The sequence below is a fragment of the Oryctolagus cuniculus genome, chromosome 18, assembly GCF_051225735.1.
Source record: "Oryctolagus cuniculus isolate XC-2025 breed Fujian yellow rabbit chromosome 18, ASM5122573v1, whole genome shotgun sequence".
NCBI classification, from domain to species: domain Eukaryota; kingdom Metazoa; phylum Chordata; class Mammalia; order Lagomorpha; family Leporidae; genus Oryctolagus; species Oryctolagus cuniculus.
In genome coordinates this window covers 3,725,771-3,740,642 of record NC_142884.1, presented here as the reverse complement: position 1 = coordinate 3,740,642, position 14,872 = coordinate 3,725,771, and the positions used below count along the sequence as shown (strand labels likewise).

At 69.4% G+C, this 14,872-nt stretch overlaps 2 protein-coding genes across 8 annotated transcripts; both read right to left on the bottom strand.

Moving 5' to 3' along the window:
- Window positions 1-2,268: 2,268 nt before the first annotated feature.
- TNNT1 (troponin T1, slow skeletal type) lies at window positions 2,269-10,527 on the bottom strand. Of its 5 annotated transcripts, none has more exons than XM_089319658.1 (14): window positions 10,293-10,527; window positions 8,335-8,377; window positions 8,241-8,254; window positions 7,389-7,415; window positions 7,146-7,178; window positions 6,376-6,397; window positions 5,870-5,933; window positions 5,190-5,306; window positions 5,011-5,088; window positions 3,810-3,923; window positions 3,574-3,683; window positions 2,957-3,047; window positions 2,669-2,709; window positions 2,269-2,403 (listed from the first exon to the last, which is right to left on the bottom strand). In XM_089319658.1, exons 2-14 carry the CDS (start codon window positions 8,364-8,366, stop codon window positions 2,358-2,360), a joined length of 789 nt encoding a protein of 262 aa, XP_089175784.1. In that variant the 5' UTR covers window positions 8,367-8,377; window positions 10,293-10,527; the 3' UTR covers window positions 2,269-2,357. The 5 variants fall into 5 exon arrangements, with proteins under 5 accessions (XP_089175784.1, XP_089175783.1, XP_069919751.1 ...); XM_089319657.1 differs by having other exon boundaries at window positions 10,470-10,527; XM_070063650.2 differs by having other exon boundaries at window positions 5,870-5,930; window positions 10,470-10,527.
- Window positions 10,528-11,312: 785 nt separating this feature from the next.
- Window positions 11,313-14,758, bottom strand: TNNI3 (troponin I3, cardiac type). Of its 3 annotated transcripts, none has more exons than XM_089319660.1 (8): window positions 14,668-14,758; window positions 14,406-14,472; window positions 14,174-14,260; window positions 13,650-13,691; window positions 13,262-13,393; window positions 12,881-12,970; window positions 12,343-12,519; window positions 11,313-11,446 (listed from the first exon to the last, which is right to left on the bottom strand). In XM_089319660.1, exons 1-8 carry the CDS (start codon window positions 14,676-14,678, stop codon window positions 11,363-11,365), a joined length of 690 nt encoding a protein of 229 aa, XP_089175786.1. In that variant the 5' UTR covers window positions 14,679-14,758; the 3' UTR covers window positions 11,313-11,362. The 3 variants fall into 3 exon arrangements, with proteins under 3 accessions (XP_089175786.1, XP_089175787.1, XP_069919803.1); XM_089319661.1 differs by having other exon boundaries at window positions 14,406-14,418; window positions 14,668-14,749; XM_070063702.2 differs by lacking the exon at window positions 14,406-14,472 and having other exon boundaries at window positions 14,637-14,740.
- Between the last annotated feature and the right edge of the window lie 114 nt (window positions 14,759-14,872).

Below are 14,872 nucleotides of genomic sequence, written 5' to 3'. Positions count from 1 at the left end.
GGCAGAGATGTTTGTTTTCCGTGCGCCCTACTTTTTCTTAGTGCCTGGAGCCGCCTGGGAGCGGGCGATCCGAAAATACCGCTTGAATGAATTAACAGGTCGTGGGAAACACCGGGGCACCATGGGAAGTCGGGTCCCGTACCAGCAGCAAGACCACCCGCTTCCAAGTTTCCGGGGTGACTCTGGGAGATGTAGTCCCCGCTCTCGCTTCGCAAGGCATCTTGGGGCTTGTAGTCCCGAGCGTTGGGGTGGTGATGGACGGCTTCATGGCGCCTCCCCGCCGGTACCGCGCTCCGAGTCCGGCGCGGGAAGGTGGCAGGCGGCCTCCATCCGCTCTCGGGCCAGGCGTCCTGGCGCCTGCGGCCGGCGCTCGGCAGGCCTGGGGGGCTCGGGGGCTCGCGTCCTGCGCAAGCTCCGACAGCCGCCTTCGCGCTCGCTGCATTTAGACTTGAGCCTCTATGTTTAGAATTCTGCTGCACTAACGGTTAGGAATTCCGGCGCAGCGAGCTAAGCCGCCGTCGGCATCTGTATGGGCTCAGGTTCGAGTCCCGGCTGCTCCACTTGCGCCTGGCCCAGCCCTGGGCGTTGCTGGCACTGGGGACTACACTGGCGGATGGACGACCTATCTCTCTCTCTCTCTCTCTCTCTCTCTTCCAAATAATGGTGGGAGAGAACCGTCCCCCAAAGGCAGGGGCCCAGGGCCACGGGGTGGGGGGTCTTCTCGCCAGGGACTGCCCCAGCTACGCTTTTCCCGTGGTTGCTGTGACCCCCCAGGACCTGGGGAGGGAGGCACTTGGGCCGAGTGACAGGCGGACGCAGCCCCCAGCTGTCTTCCTGTCTCCCCAAACATGGGCTTGACAATCTAAGGGGAGGTGCCCGGGCCAAGATGGACACCCTGACAGCCGGAGAGACCGAGACCCCAGCAGGAGGTCAGGGGACACCGTGACAGCCGGAGAGACCCGAGCGGGGAGTCGGGGGACACCATGACTGACAGACCCGAGCGGGGGGTCGGGGGACACCGTGACAGCCGGAGAGACCGGAGCAGGAGGTCGGGGGACACCATGACAGCCAGAGACACCCGAGCAGGTCAGGGGACACCATGACAGCCGGACAGACCCGAGCGGGGGATCGGGGGACACCGTGACAGCCAGAGAGACCCGAGCAGGAGGTCGGGGGACACCATGACAGCCAGAGACCCGAGCAGGTCAGGGGACACCATGACAGCCGGACAGACCCGAGCAGGAGGTCAGGTGACACCGTGACAGCCAGAGAGACCCGAGCAGGAGGTCAGGGGACACCGTGACAGCCAGAGACACCCGAGCAGGTCAGGGGACACCATGACAGCCGGACAGACCCGAGCGGGGGGTCGGGGGACACCGTGACAGCCGGAGAGACCCGAGCAGGAGGTCAGGGGACACCGTGACAGCCAGAGAGACTCGAGCAGGTCAGGGGACACCATGATAGCCAGAGGGACCTGAGCAGGAGGTCGGGGGACACCATGACAGCCGGAGAGACCCGAGCGGGGGGTCAGGGGACACCGTGACAGCTGGAGAGACCCGAGTGGGGGGTCGGGGGACACCATGACAGCCGGACAGACCCGAGCAGGAGGTCAGGGGACACTGTGACAGCCAGAGAGACCCGAGCGGGGGGTCGGGGGACACCATGACAGCTGGAGAGACCCAAGCAGGAGGTCGGGGGACACCATGACAGCCAGAGACACCCGAGCAGGTCAGGGGACACCATGACAGCTGGAGAGACCCGAGCGGGGGACGGGGGACACCGTGACAGCCGGAGAGACCCGAGCAGGAGGTCAGGGGACACCGTGACAGCTAGAGAGACTCGAGCAGGTCAGGGGACACGGTGACAGCCGGAGGGACCGTGACAGCCAGAGACACCCGAGCAGGTCAGGGGACACCATGACAGCCAGACAGACCCGAGCAGGGGGTCGGGGGACACCGTGACAGCCGGAAGGACCTGCCCACTCATGGGAACCAGCCCGAGAAGAACCGCCTGGCTGAGCCCTGTCCCGGCCGTGAAGGAGTCCCTGCCGGGCAGAGCCACTGGGGGTGGACTCAGCCTGGGGGCCCAGGAGCCCGGAAGCAGGGGGAGAGGCAGTCCCCCCTGTCCCTGCTGTCCCCCACCGTCCCGTCCCTGACTCCGGGAGCCACGGTGGCATTCCCACATTCCTGGGCCCGGCTCTGGGGCGGGGGTCGGAGTGGGGAGGTGGACACTAGCATTCCCCACCCTTGCCAAGAACGACAGAGCACGTGGTCAGGGAGCGTTTATTTCCAGTATTTCCAGCACGGGATGGTGGGCGCTCCGAGGCCGTGCCGGGCCTGTGCGGGCTGTGCGGGGCCTCACTTCCAGCGGCCGCCCACGCGTCCCTTCCCTGCCCCCTTCCGGCTGCGAGAGACGAGAGAGGCCAGGCGGCCGTGTGAGGCCGGGGCGGGGGTCCCCGCACGCCCCCGCACCCCGCGGTCTCCCAGCCCGAGGACAGCAGGTGGCCGGGGGAAGATGGGGGGAGGCCCGGGGAGGGGGCGTCACGTAGCAGGGACCCCGGGGAGACAGAAGTCGCGTGGGGGGCTGCGTGGGGGTGGCCTGGAACCCTGCCAACCCCCTGCCCCGCATTCAGAGGGAGCTAGAAAGGGGGACGCGGGGTGTCACTCACAACTTCTGGGCGTGGCTGATGCGGTTGTACAGCACGTTGATCTGCGGGGGGGGGGGGCAGCAGGCAGCGCTGGGGTGAATAGCCCTGGCCCGCCCCGCCCACTCGGCCAGGCCCCGCCCACAGCGCTGGTTCCACCCATTGCCAGCCCCGCCCACATTGCTGGCCCCGCCCTCCCTCACCAGCCCCTCCCACCCTGGCCAGCTCCACCGACCACCAGCCCTGCCCACTCTCACTGGCCCCGCCCACCACCGGCCCCGCCCACTCCGGCAGCCCCGCCCCCCGCCCCACCTCGTATTTCTGCTGCTTCAGCTTCTCGGTGAGGTCGAACTTCTCTGACTCCAGCTGGTGGATCCAGTCCGACAGCTCCTGGGCCTTCTCCCTGGCAGGGAGCGCAGAGCCGTCGGGGGCGGGGGGCGGGGCTGGGGAGGCGACCCCCCCCCCCGCGCCTGGCACTGCCCCCTCCCCGGCTCCGGCAGCCCCTGAACGGCATCACACGGCCCGGGCCACTCCCAGCTCTGCGGGCGCTCGCGGGCCAGGGGAACACGGGGGGGGGGGGTGCGGAGTGTACTAGGGTACTAGCAGCACGCCCCCCAGGGCTAGCCCCCTCCCCAGCTCCGGCAGCCCCCGCGCTGCACCACACGGCCCGGGCCACTCCCAGCTCTGCAGGCGCTCGCGGGCCAGGGGAACACGGGTGGGGGGGAGTGTGCTAGGGTACTAGCAGCACGCCCCTCCAGGGCTAGCCCCCCCGCGGAGGCCGCCACCCTCTCCCAGCTCCTCTGCCCCTCCCCACCTCCGCCTTCCCCCAACTCCACCGCCCCCAGCTCCTCCACCGCCCCCCCAGCTCCTCCGCCCCCAGCTCCGCCCCCTCCCAGCTCCCCCTCCACCCCCCCAGCTCCTCCGCCTACCGCAGCTGCTCCTCCCCCATGTGGTCGATGTTGAGTGGCTTCTTGCGCTCGGACAGGATCCGCAGCTTCGTCTCGCGCCCCGTCTGCCGCTTGCCCCGCTTCTGCTCGGCCTGCGGGGTGGGGGCGCCCCTGAGGCTGCGGGCCCGCGGCCACGCCCCCGCCCACCCCCGGGGTCCGCCCCCCGCGCCCCGCCCACCCCCGGGGTCCGCCCCCGCGCCCCCCGCGGCCGCGCCCACCTTCACCAGGTAGCCACCGAAATGGGCGCCCATGTTGGACAGGACCTTCTTCTTCTTGGCGTCGTCCTCCGCCCGCTTCTTGGCCTCCTCCTCCTCCTTACGCATCTTCTCCTCCTGCGGGAGCCTGGGGTGACCGCGGGCCCGGGGCGCGGACGCTGCGGGGGCGGGGACAGCGGGACACCGGCACGCCCCGCCCTGCTCCGTGCGGGACAGCGGGACAGCGGGACCCCGGGCCGCCCCGCCCTGCTCCGTGCCAGACAGCGGGGACCCCGGGCCGCCCCGCCCTGCTCCGTGCCAGACAGCGGGACAGCGGGGACCCCGGGCCGCCCCGCCCTGCTCCGTGAGGGACAGAGGGGACCCCGGGCCTCCCCGTCCTGCTCCCAGTGGGACAGCGGGACCCCGGGCCTCCCCGCCCTGCTCCGTGCGGGACAGCGGGACCCCGGGCCTCCCCGCCCTGCTCCGTGCGGGACAGCGGGACCCCGGGCCTCCCCGCCCTGCTCCGTGCGGGACAGCGGGACCCCGTGCCTCCCCGCCCTGCTCCGTGCGGGAAAACGGGACCCCGGGCCTCCCCGGCCCTGCTCCGTGCGGGACAGCGGGACAGCGGGACCCCGGGCCGCCCCGCCCTGCTCCGTGCCAGACAGCGGGACAGCGGGACCCCGGGCCGCCCCGCCCTGCTCCGTGCCAGACAGCGGGACCCCGGGCCGCCCCGCCCTGCTCCGTGCCAGACAGCGGGACCCCGGGCCTCCCCGCCCTGCTCCGTGCAGGACAGCGGGACCCCGGGCCTCCCCGCCCTGCTCCGTGAGGGACAGAGGGGACCCCGGGCCTCCCCGTCCTGCTCCCAGTGGGACAGCGGGACCCCGTGCCTCCCCGGCCCTGCTCCGTGCGGGACAGTGGGACAGCAGGACCCCGGGCCTCCCCGCCCTGCTCCGTGCGGGACAGCGGGACCCCGGGCCGCCCCGCCCTGCTCCGTGCGGGACAGCGGGACCCCGGGCCGCCCCGCCCTGCTCCGTGCGGGACAGCGGGACAGCGGGACCCCGGGCCGCCCCGCCCTGCTCCGTGCGGGACAGCGGGACGCCTCCGCGTGCCCCCCCCCCACCGGCGGATCCAGGCCCCTGCCAGGCCCGGGGCTCAGCGAAGCCCATGCTGAAGGCGGGGCGGCGCGGGGCGGGGCACGGACGCGGGGCGGGGGGGGGGCACGCACCGCCAGCTTGGCCTGCCGCTCCCGCTCCTTCTCGGTTCGGAAGCGCTGCTGCTCGGCTCTCTCGGCCCGGCGCCGCTCCTGGAGGAGGGGGAGGCTGAGGGGCGTGGGGGCGGGGGCGAGGCGGCCCCACACTCACTCCGGGCCGCACTCGCAGTGCCCCGCACCCCGCCCGCACTCACGATGCGCTCCTTCAGCGCCACCAGCTCCTCCTCCTCCTTCTTGCGCTGCTCGAAGTGCACGTCGATGAGCGTCTGCAGCTCCAGCAGGTCTTTCTCCATGCGCTTGCGGTGGATGTCCTGCGGCGGGACGGACGGCCTGGGGCGGGGCCGGGACCCCGCGAGGCGCGCGGCCCTCCAGGGCGGAGGGCGGGACCCAGGACCCCCTCGCGGCGCGGCCCTCCAGGGCGGGGCCAGGACCCCGGCGAGGCGCCCCTCCAGGGTGGGACCCAGGACCCCCTCGCGGCGCGCCCCCCCAGGGCGGGCCAGGACCCCGGCGAGGCGCCCCTCCAGGGTGGGACCCAGGACCCCCTCGCGGCGCGCCCCCCCAGGGCGGAGGGCAGGGACCCAGGACCCCCTCGCGGCGCGGCCCTCCAGGGCGGAGGGCAGGGACCCAGGACCCCCTCGCGGCGCGGCCCCGCAGGGCGGAGGGCAGGGACCCAGGACCCCCTCGCGGCGGGCCTTCCAGGGCGGAGGGCAGGGACCCAGGACCCCCTGGCGGCGCGGCCCCCCAGGGCGGGACCCAGGACCCCCTCGCGGCGCGGCCCCCCAGGGCGGGACCCAGGACCCCCTCGCGGCGCGCCCCCCAGGGCGGGACCCAGGACCCCCTCGCGGCGCGGCCCCCCAGGGCAGCGGCTACTCACATCGAAGTCCACGCGCTCGCCTTCCGGGATCTTGGGCGGCATCAGCGGGGGCACCACGGGCCTGCTGAGCGCATGCACCGTGCTGTACACGGGGCGTGAGCGCACCACGCCGCGCGCGTCCGCGCCCAGGCCCCTTACAGGACAAGCCTCGCCCCCAGGCGGCCGCCCCTGCCCCGACAGGCTGCATACGCGCACTCGCCCTCAGGCCCGCCCGCGCACCCGGGGCCGTCTGCCTCTCCCAGCCTGGACATCAGAGTCCCCCACTGTCCTGGTGCTAGCAGACCTGCACACAGGGGAGGCTCTCTGCAGGGCTCGGGCAACCCCTCCCCCAGGACGCCTTCCGAGATGCCCAGGGCCAAGGCAGGGGCCATCACAGGGCAGGGCACGGGGCCAGCCCGGCCCAGCAGGTCTCCCTCTCTGCCTGCCCCGCGGCCCACCACCCACCAGTGGAGCAGCGGGGAGGGCTTAGCAGGAGGTGATGGGGCCCCCGCCCGCTGGGGTCTCACCTAGGCTTGGGGCGCTCCTCTTCTGCGGTGGTGGAGATAGAAAGAGACAGTTAGTGAGCGCTCTGGGGAGGGGGCCCGGCCTGGGTTACCCTGGGGGGAGGGGACGTCCCCGGAGCCCAGGGCAGGGCCTGGCGTCCAGTTCTGGGGGAGGGGTGTGGGGAGCAGGGAAGTGGGGTGGCCGCGAAGGGGGAGGAGGCTCACACGCGTCACATATACATTCAGAACCCGAGTGGGGGCGCCCCCACCCCCAAGCTTTCTGAGAACCCGACCCCTCCCCCAGGCCCGCCGCACTTACAAGCCCATAGCTGCAGTCTTCCCTCATCAGAACCCAACACGCAGGGAGCCCAGTCCCGACCCCCCCCCCCCGAGTTCTGTCCGCGTCCCCGCCCCTGTGGGGCCCCCCACTGCCAGTTCTGACAACTCTAAACTCCGGGTCCCAAGCTTTGAATGTATATGGGGGGAGGAAGATTGACAGGGGCAGGGGAGACGAGGGGCTCTCTGCAAACATCCAACCCTTCTTTAAATGTTCCCCCAGGGCGGGGAAAAGAAGGTTTGGGTGTCGGTCCCTTTAAGAAGGAAGGGAAAGGGTTAAAGGCGCTGCGAGGCCATTTCCCTTCACTGCCGCCAGAGGGCGCGAGGCTCTCTGGGGCTTAAAGGACCGCGCTGGGGCGGGTTGCGGCGGGAGTGGGGAGGGGAGGGGGCGTCACCAAGGAGGTCAGGGTCCCCCGGCCCCCGAAATCGGGCTCGGGAAGCGAAGCAGCCGCGGTTACCTGGCTCTGCCACCGGCTCCGGCTCCTCGGGGGCTGGGGAGGGGGCGGGAGGAGAAGCCAGGGTTTGGGGCAGCAGGGAGGGGAGCGGCCAGGCGGGGGGGGGGGGGGGGGGGGAGGCGGGAGAGAGGGGAGGGGGAGAGACGGCAGAGGCTGTTAGAGGAACTGGAGCCCAGGCGCCCCGGGCGCCCCCCTCCGCCCCGGGCCCGCGAGCAGCTCCAGCCCTGCGGGGGGCCGGGGTCTCACCTTCCTCCTCCTCTGCAGCCTCCTCCTCTGGAAGCGGGTGGGGCGCAGGAGAGAGGGCGTTAGGGGGTCGTGCGCAGGGGCAGCCCGAGCCCTGGGACGCCCCTCCCCCCACGGCCGCAGCTGCTAGGGCGCGGGGATCCCCCACCGCCCCGGCACCCCGGAGTTGCCGCAGTCCTCAGCCCGCCATTGGCCAGGGTGGGCGATGGCCGGGGTGGGCGATGGGTGGGTTAGGCCCATGGCTGGGGTGGGCGATGGGTGGGGTGGCCCGTTGGCCAGGGTGGGCGATGGGAGGGATAGGCCGATGGCCGGGGTGGGCGATGGGTGGGGTAGGCCCATGGCCGAGGTGGGCGATGGGTGGGGTGGCCCGTTGGCTGGGGTGGGTGATGGGTGGGGTAGGCCCATGGCTGAGGTGGGTGATGGGCGATGGCTGGGGTGGGCGATGGCTGGGGTGGGCCATGGCTGGGGTGGGCGATGGCTGGGGTGGACGATGGCTGGGGTGGATGATGGGCGATGGCTGGGGTGGATGATGGGCGATGGCTGGGGTGGGTGATGGGCGATGGCTGGGGTGGACGATGGCTGGGGTGGGTGATGGGCGATGGCTGGGGTGGCCGATGGCTGGGGTGGGTGATGGGCGATGGCTGGGGTGGGTGATGGGCGATGGCTGGGGTGGCCGATGGCTGGGGTGGGCGATGGCTGGGGTGGATGATGGGCGATGGCTGGGGTGGCCGATGGCTGGGGTGGGCGATGGCTGGGGTGGGTGATGGCTGGGGTGGACGATGGCTGGGGTGGGTGATGGGCGATGGCTGGGGTGGGCCAGCGGCTCTGTCCCCGGGCGGCTTCCTCTCTGCGCACCCTCTGGCTGCTCCCTGGGGAGAGATGGGGGTCAGAGAGTCTGGGGCGGGGAGGGGGCTTCTCCAAGCCCCTCCCTCCTGCCATTGTCACTCACTCCTCATATTCCTGCTCCTCGGTGTCCGACATCCTGCTGTGACCTGCGCCAGAGGGAAGAGGTGACGGCTGTGGGGTCTGAAGGGGGAGGCCCAGGGACCCCTGGTTCTGAGGGAGGAGGTGGGGCCTGCACCCCTGGGTCTGAGGGAGAAGGCCTGGGGCCCCCGGGTCTTAGGGAGGAGGGCCTGGGGCACTCCTGTGTCTGAGGGTAGAGGGCTGGGGGATCCCCGTGTTTGAGGGAGGAGGACCGGACTGGGGGGGATCCCTGGGTCTGAGGGAGGAGGGAGGGGCGTGGACCCCTGGTCTGAGGGAGGAGGGCTGGGGGACTCCCATGTCTGAGGGAGGAGGGCTGGGGGACTCCATGTCTGAGGGAGGAGGGCCTGGGGGGACCCCCGTGTCTGAGGGAGGAGGGCTGGGGGACTCCCATGTCTGAGGGAGGAGGGCCTGGGGGAACCCCTGTGTCTGAGGGAGGAGTTTCTGGGGGACCCCCATGTCTGAGGGAGGAGGGGCCTGGGGGGATCCCTGTGTCTGAAGGAGGAGGGCTGGGGGACCCCTGTGTCTGAAGGAGGAGGGAACAGGGGGGACCCCCGTGTCTGAGGGAGGAGGGCTGGGGGTACCCCCATGTCTGAGGGAGGAGGGAGCTGGGGGACCCCCATGTCAGAGGGAGGAGGGCCTGGCCCCCAGAGCCTAAGCGCTGGGGACAGCAGGGCCTGGAGCTGTGGGCCTGGCAGAGCGGCAGCCCCCGCCCCCCAGCACAGCTGTCCCCTTTGTCTGAGGACAGGAACCTGATCCCCCTGGATTAGGAGGGGATCTGAGACAGGGCCTGCAGACAATAGCAGCCCCACCCCGGCAGCTATTTTGGGGGGATGTCCACAGAGGACATTTCCTAAGAAGGACTGGGGGGGCCTTCTGGGACAATGAGTCACCACCTGTCTCCTCCACTCACCTCCACACACACACACACACACACACACCGCGTCCCTGAGACTACACACACACACACACACACCCCGTGTCCCTGAGACCCTCCACACCACACACACACACACACACCCCGCGTCCCTGAGACTACACACACACACACACACACACCCCGCGTCCCTGAGACTACACACACACACAGAAACACACCCCGCGTCCCTGAGACCCTCCACACCACACACACACACACACCCCCCGCGTCCCTGAGACCCTCCACACCACACACACACACACCCCGCGTCCCTGAGACCCTCCACACCACACACACACACACACACCCCACGTCCCTGAGACCCTCCACACCACACACACACACACCCCGCGTCCCTGAGACCCTACACACACACACACACACACCCCGCGTCCCTGAGACCCTCCACACCACACACACACACACACACACACCCCGCGTCCCTGAGACCCTCCACACCACACACACACACACCCCGCGTCCCTGAGACCCTACACACACACACACACACACCCCGCGTCCCTGAGACCCTTCACACCACACACACACACACACACACACACACCCCGTGTCCCTGAGACCCTTCACACCACACACACACCCCGTGTCCCTGAGACCCTCCACACACACACACACACACACACCGTGTCCCTGAAACTACACACACACACACCCCGCGTCCCTGAGACCCTCCACACCACACACACACACACACACCCCGCGTCCCTGAGACCCTACACACACACACACACACGCACACCCCGCGTCCCTGAGACCCTCCTGGCCCAGGCTCAGAGCCCTTCCAGTCCCACCCCCTGGATAACCCACTTGTGGGCCCGGCTACCCCACGGCCCCACACCGTCAGGATGGGCACCCTGGGGCCCAAGCTCAGGGCTCAGCACCACACCCCGAGCTATGGCGCTCCAAATGCTGAGACCCGATTCCCAAAATCCCACACTCAGACCCCTCCCCGGTCCTGATACCCCCAGAGCTGGAGACCCCCAAACCTGCCACTCAGACTATCTGACAGCCGAGCCCAGAACGCCCCTCCTGAGGTCCCTGCAGACTCCGGAAGACACCCCGCATTCGGCACCCAGGCGCCCTGGGCTCTGAGCCTGCTCCTCCCAGACCCAGCTCTCACGCTCCGTCCAGGGCACTCCGTGGGGACGGCAGAGCCCCGTTACCTAAGGCTGGGGGTGCAGACGCTGGATCCGCAGGCTGAGTCTTGCCTGGCCTGGCCTCGCTGAGGGCTCTGACGCACCCCGCGTTTATAGGGGTTTATAGCTGCAGGCTGAGCCCCGCCCCTGGGGCGGGGGGGGGGGGGATTCCTGAGCTCAGAGGCGGCCCAGCCCCTTCTGGCTCCAGAGTCAGGGTCCAGGCACCTCCTGGCTGCTCCAGGGCCCAGGCCTCCCCATGGGTGGTCTCTGAGCCTCTGTCTGTCCTGTGTGTGTCCCCGTCCCCGCCCCCACCCCTTTGTCTGCCACCAGGATTCCGCTCTGGTGACAACAGGCTCTAAAACCGGGAGGCAGGTGTGTGGGGGGGGAGAGGATAGGGTGACAATGAGGCTGGCAAGCCCTCCCCCCAGTCCAGCCATGACCTTGAGAGAGCCCTGGACAGCAGGCTTCCTCCCCCCGGGGACCTGGCTGCCCTTCTCAGGGTCTCCCAGGGCTCTGTCCTTGTCCCCCTCTGCCCCTGGGTGTGTGTCCTGTCGATGGCACTTCCGGGCGGGCCTCTGTCTGGTGCTCGGGGTCCCTGGGCGAGTCTGTGGCTGTCCATGTCCTCGTGTGTCTTTCTAGCTCCTGTCGGTCACAGGTTCCCTGGGAGTCTGTGCCCGCTGTCTTCCGTCTCTCTCTCTCCTCCTTTGTGTCTTTGGCCCTCTCCCGTGGGCGTCTCCGTGGGTGCTCCCCGTCGGCCTTGTCCTTGGCCTCTGCGTGCACCCCACGTGCAGCCATGAGCGCCCCTGTCAGAGGTGCAGGGCGGCCCCGCCCCCGTTCCCCCCAGTGTCCAGGACACCAGGACGCAGCCACTGCAGTTCGGAGCAGCTTTATTCAGCAGGGCGGGCTGGGCCGGGAGGGGCTCAGCCCTCGAACTTCTTCTTGCGACCCTCCATGCCACTCAGCAGGTCGATGTTCTTGCGCCAGTCTCCCACCTCCCGGTTCTCCTGGGGGTGCGGTCAGAGGTTAGGGTCTCCTCCTGGTCCCCTCTCCCTAAGCCGCTGCGGGCAGGACCGCTCCACGCTGCCTGTCCCCTACAGTCGGCCGAGTTCTCTTAACTGCCTCTTGTCCCAGTCACACACTTCCTGTGTCATGCACTTCATGTCTGTCCCCTCATGCACTTCCTGTCTGTCCCCTCATGTACTTCCTGCCTCCCCTCATGCACTTCCTGTGTCATGCACTGCCTGTCCCCTCATGCACTTCCTGTCTGACCCCTCATGCACTTCCTGTCTGTCCCCTCATGCACTTCCTGTGTATCTTCCTCATGCACTGCCTGTCCCCCTCCTGCACTTCCTGTCCCCTCATCACTTCCTATGTCCCTTATGCACTTCCTGTCCCCAATGCACTTCCTGTATCATGCACTTCCTGTGTGCCCTCCTCATGCACTTCCTGTCCCCTCATCACTTCCTGTCCCCTCTCCTCCTCATGTACTTCCTGTCTCTGTCATGCACTTCCTGTCCCCCTCATGCACTTCCTGTCTGTGTCCCCTCATGCACTTCCTGTGTGTCTCCCCCATCACTTCCTGTCTCCTCATCACTTCCTGTCTGTCATGCACTTCCTGTCCCCCTTCCTTTGTCTCCTCCCAGCATCCTTCTCTCTCCCTCATGCACTTCCTGTCCTCCCTACCTACTCTTGCCAATGCACTTCCTGTCCTCCTTCCTACTTCCTGTCTTTCTCTTGCACTTCCTGTGGCCCTCCCTCCCATACTTCCTGCTGAGGACCCCTCACCAGCTGCCTGTCCCCTCAGCTCCAGGAAGCATCTGCCCAGGGGCCAGACCCTGGGGCTGCTGCCGCGGCGGCCCCTCACCTTGGTACCCCTTCCCTGGCCCTGGCCCGCGCTCACCTTCTCCGTGTCCTCCTTCTTCACCTGCTTCAGGTGGGCCCGCAGGTCCAAGGTCTCCTTAGCCCGGGTCCCCAGCAGCGCCTGCATCATGGCGTCTGCAGAGATCCGCACCCTCCGCAGGGTGGGTCGCTTAAACTTGCCCCGCAGGTCAAAGATCTTCTGGGTCAGGTCTGCAATCTGGGGGCGGCCACACTGGAAGTGGGGACCCCTCCCTCCTGCGGCGCCCCCTTCCAGCATCTCGGCCTCACCCAGCCTCTCCCCAGCTCCAGCTCCCAGACCAAGCTTCCAACCCTGGGAAACTGAACCCCTCTCCTGCAACCCAGCCTCGTTTGCAAGACCACCTGCTCAGCTCCACCTGGGCTCACTTCCTTATGCCCCACCCCCACTCACATCCCTCCCCAGCTTCGCATATGCCGATCCTGCCTGGAACGGCCTTCCCTGCCCGTATCCCGCTGCCACCCTGCCAGGCTCATGGACTTGTCCCCGTCCCCTGGGGTCTGCGACTGAGGGCTGAGACCACAGCCCCAGGCGCCCGCACCTCGGTGATGTTCTTGGTAACCTTTGCCTCTACGTCGTATCTCTCTTCGTCCACCTTGTCCACGCGGGCGTGGAGCTGTCTGCACAAGTCCTGGCGGAGGAATTCCGAGTGTGTTGTAGGGGGCAGGCCAGAGGACCCTTGAAATCCTGGTGTGAGGGAGGAGGGGCCGGAACTGGCCTTGAAGGGGGCGACGCTGGAGCTGCGGCTCCAGGGACAGGCACGCAGAGGTTGTATGGGAGCCGGAGACTGACGGGCTTGGGCTGCGGGGAGCCGGCCCTGGGCTTTGTGGCTGTGCGTGGTTGCAGGCCAGATTCTGCTTCCCTGAGGGGACAGGCTACGACACTGGACCCCCGGTCCTGAACGGAAGGTGGGCGCGGGTACCTGCAGCTCGGCGAAGCCCAGCCCCGCCAGCTCCAAGGGCTGGCACCGGGTGCTCAGAGCGCGCCCCTTCTCTCCGCGTCGCTCCTCCGCCTCCCGCTCCAGCTCCTGCTTGGCGATCTGCAGCATCAGGGTCTGCAGGGGTGGGCGGGGCGGGGTCTCGGGATAAGGACAGCGCTCTTGGCACTCTGCAGCATCAGGGTCTGCAGGGGTGGGCGGGCGGCAGCCCACCCCGGGGTCTCAGGATGAGCGGGTACCCCTTTAACCCTAGGCCCCGCCCTCTCCGCAAGGACACGTCCAAGGCCCCGCCCCACCTACCCAAGCCCAGCCCTAATTTATGCAAGCCCCGCCCCTGGTTAGCCTGCCCCCCCCACCCCCGGTCGACCCTCACCTTCAGCTGCAGTTTCCTTGAGGCCGAGATCTTAGACTTTTTCTGCCGGAGTGACACGGTTGGATGGAGGACTGAGACCCTCCGAGGGGCGTCACCATCCCTTCAGGCCCGTCCAGATGTGCGCCCGCCTCCAACTTGAAGCCCGCGTCCAGAGGAAGCCACGCCCCTCGTCCCCGCCCACCAATCTGGGCTCAGACTCTGGCTAGGCACCGCCTACCCACCTCCTAAGCAACGTCAAGGGCAACGGAGCTCCGCCTACAGGCTGCTCCCACCAATCCGAGCCCGGCTCCTCCCAAGCCCCGCCCACCAGCTCCTCGGCCCCGCCCACGACCATGTTCCCTCTTATCCTAGGCCCTGGCTCCGCCCACAGGCCGCTCCCACCAATCCGAGCCCGGCTTCTCCCAAGCCCCGCCCACCACCTCCTCGGCCCCACCCACGACCACATCTTCCTCATCCTAGGCCTTGGCTCTGCCCTTCCCTCCGTGGTCCCTCCTGGGTCCCGCGAGGCCCCGCAGCCCGCCCACCTTGGCGTGCGGCTCCGTGGCGTAGGCGCGGTAGTTGGCGGAGGAGCGGCGTCGCACCGGGGCTGGCGCGGGGCGCGCTTCCCCTGCCTGGCGTGGAGGGGCCCATCATCACCAAGACCCTGGCCCTGCCCCCTGCCCACCCGCCCACCTAGAGCCTGGGGGTCCCCACTCAGTCTCAGGGGTCCCCGCCCAGCCTCGGGGTCCCCACCCAGCCTCTACCCGGGGCGCTCACCGCATCCCGGCTCCTGCAGGGGAAGAACAGAGGCGGGATCAGGGTGGGGCCTGTGCCGCTCCAGCTCCTGGGGGACCCCAGAGGCCTCCCTGGCCCGGAGGTCACGTCCCAGGAGGGATCCCCACACTCTCACACTTCCCAGCCCGGGGTCCCACCCCTGACTCCGTCCCAGGTCCCGGGTTCCCCCTGGAGAGCCCAGGCACACGCCCCCACCCCCCACGCCCTCGAGACCTCGGGGGTCCGGTGGCCCAGCCTCACGCACTCGTCTGCCATGCTGACTCAGGAGTGGGCGTCCGGGTGACCTTGGAGCCCCCTGGCCGTAGGGGCTCCTCCGGGCTGCACAGGGCTCACCAAGGACACTGAGCTGAAGGGCGAGGGCCGACTAAATATACCTCCCCGCCCCTCCTCCGCTGGGGCAGATAACGGGGCGCGTGAGCGCACACGAGGGGCAGGCGGGCCGTGTGCAG

What these genes read in the sequence shown, in the direction of transcription:
- TNNT1 (XM_089319658.1), bottom strand. Translation starts at nt 8,366, where the DNA reads ATGTCGGACACCGAGGAGCAGGAATATGAGGA. An exon ending in GCGAGCGCGTGGACTTCGAT is followed by an intron (nt 5,307 to 5,869) that starts GTGAGTAGCCGC and finishes GTCCCGCCGCAG; the next exon opens with GACATCCACCGCAAGCGCAT. An exon ending in TGAAGCAGCAGAAATACGAG is followed by an intron (nt 2,710 to 2,956) that starts GTGGGGCGGGGG and finishes CCCCCCCCGCAG; the next exon opens with ATCAACGTGCTGTACAACCG.
- TNNI3 (XM_089319660.1), bottom strand. An exon ending in TGGGCTTCGCCGAGCTGCAG is followed by an intron (nt 12,971 to 13,261) that starts GTACCCGCGCCC and finishes TTCCTCCGCCAG; the next exon opens with GACTTGTGCAGACAGCTCCA. An exon ending in AGAAGGAGGACACGGAGAAG is followed by an intron (nt 11,447 to 12,342) that starts GTGAGCGCGGGC and finishes CCGCACCCCCAG; the next exon opens with GAGAACCGGGAGGTGGGAGA.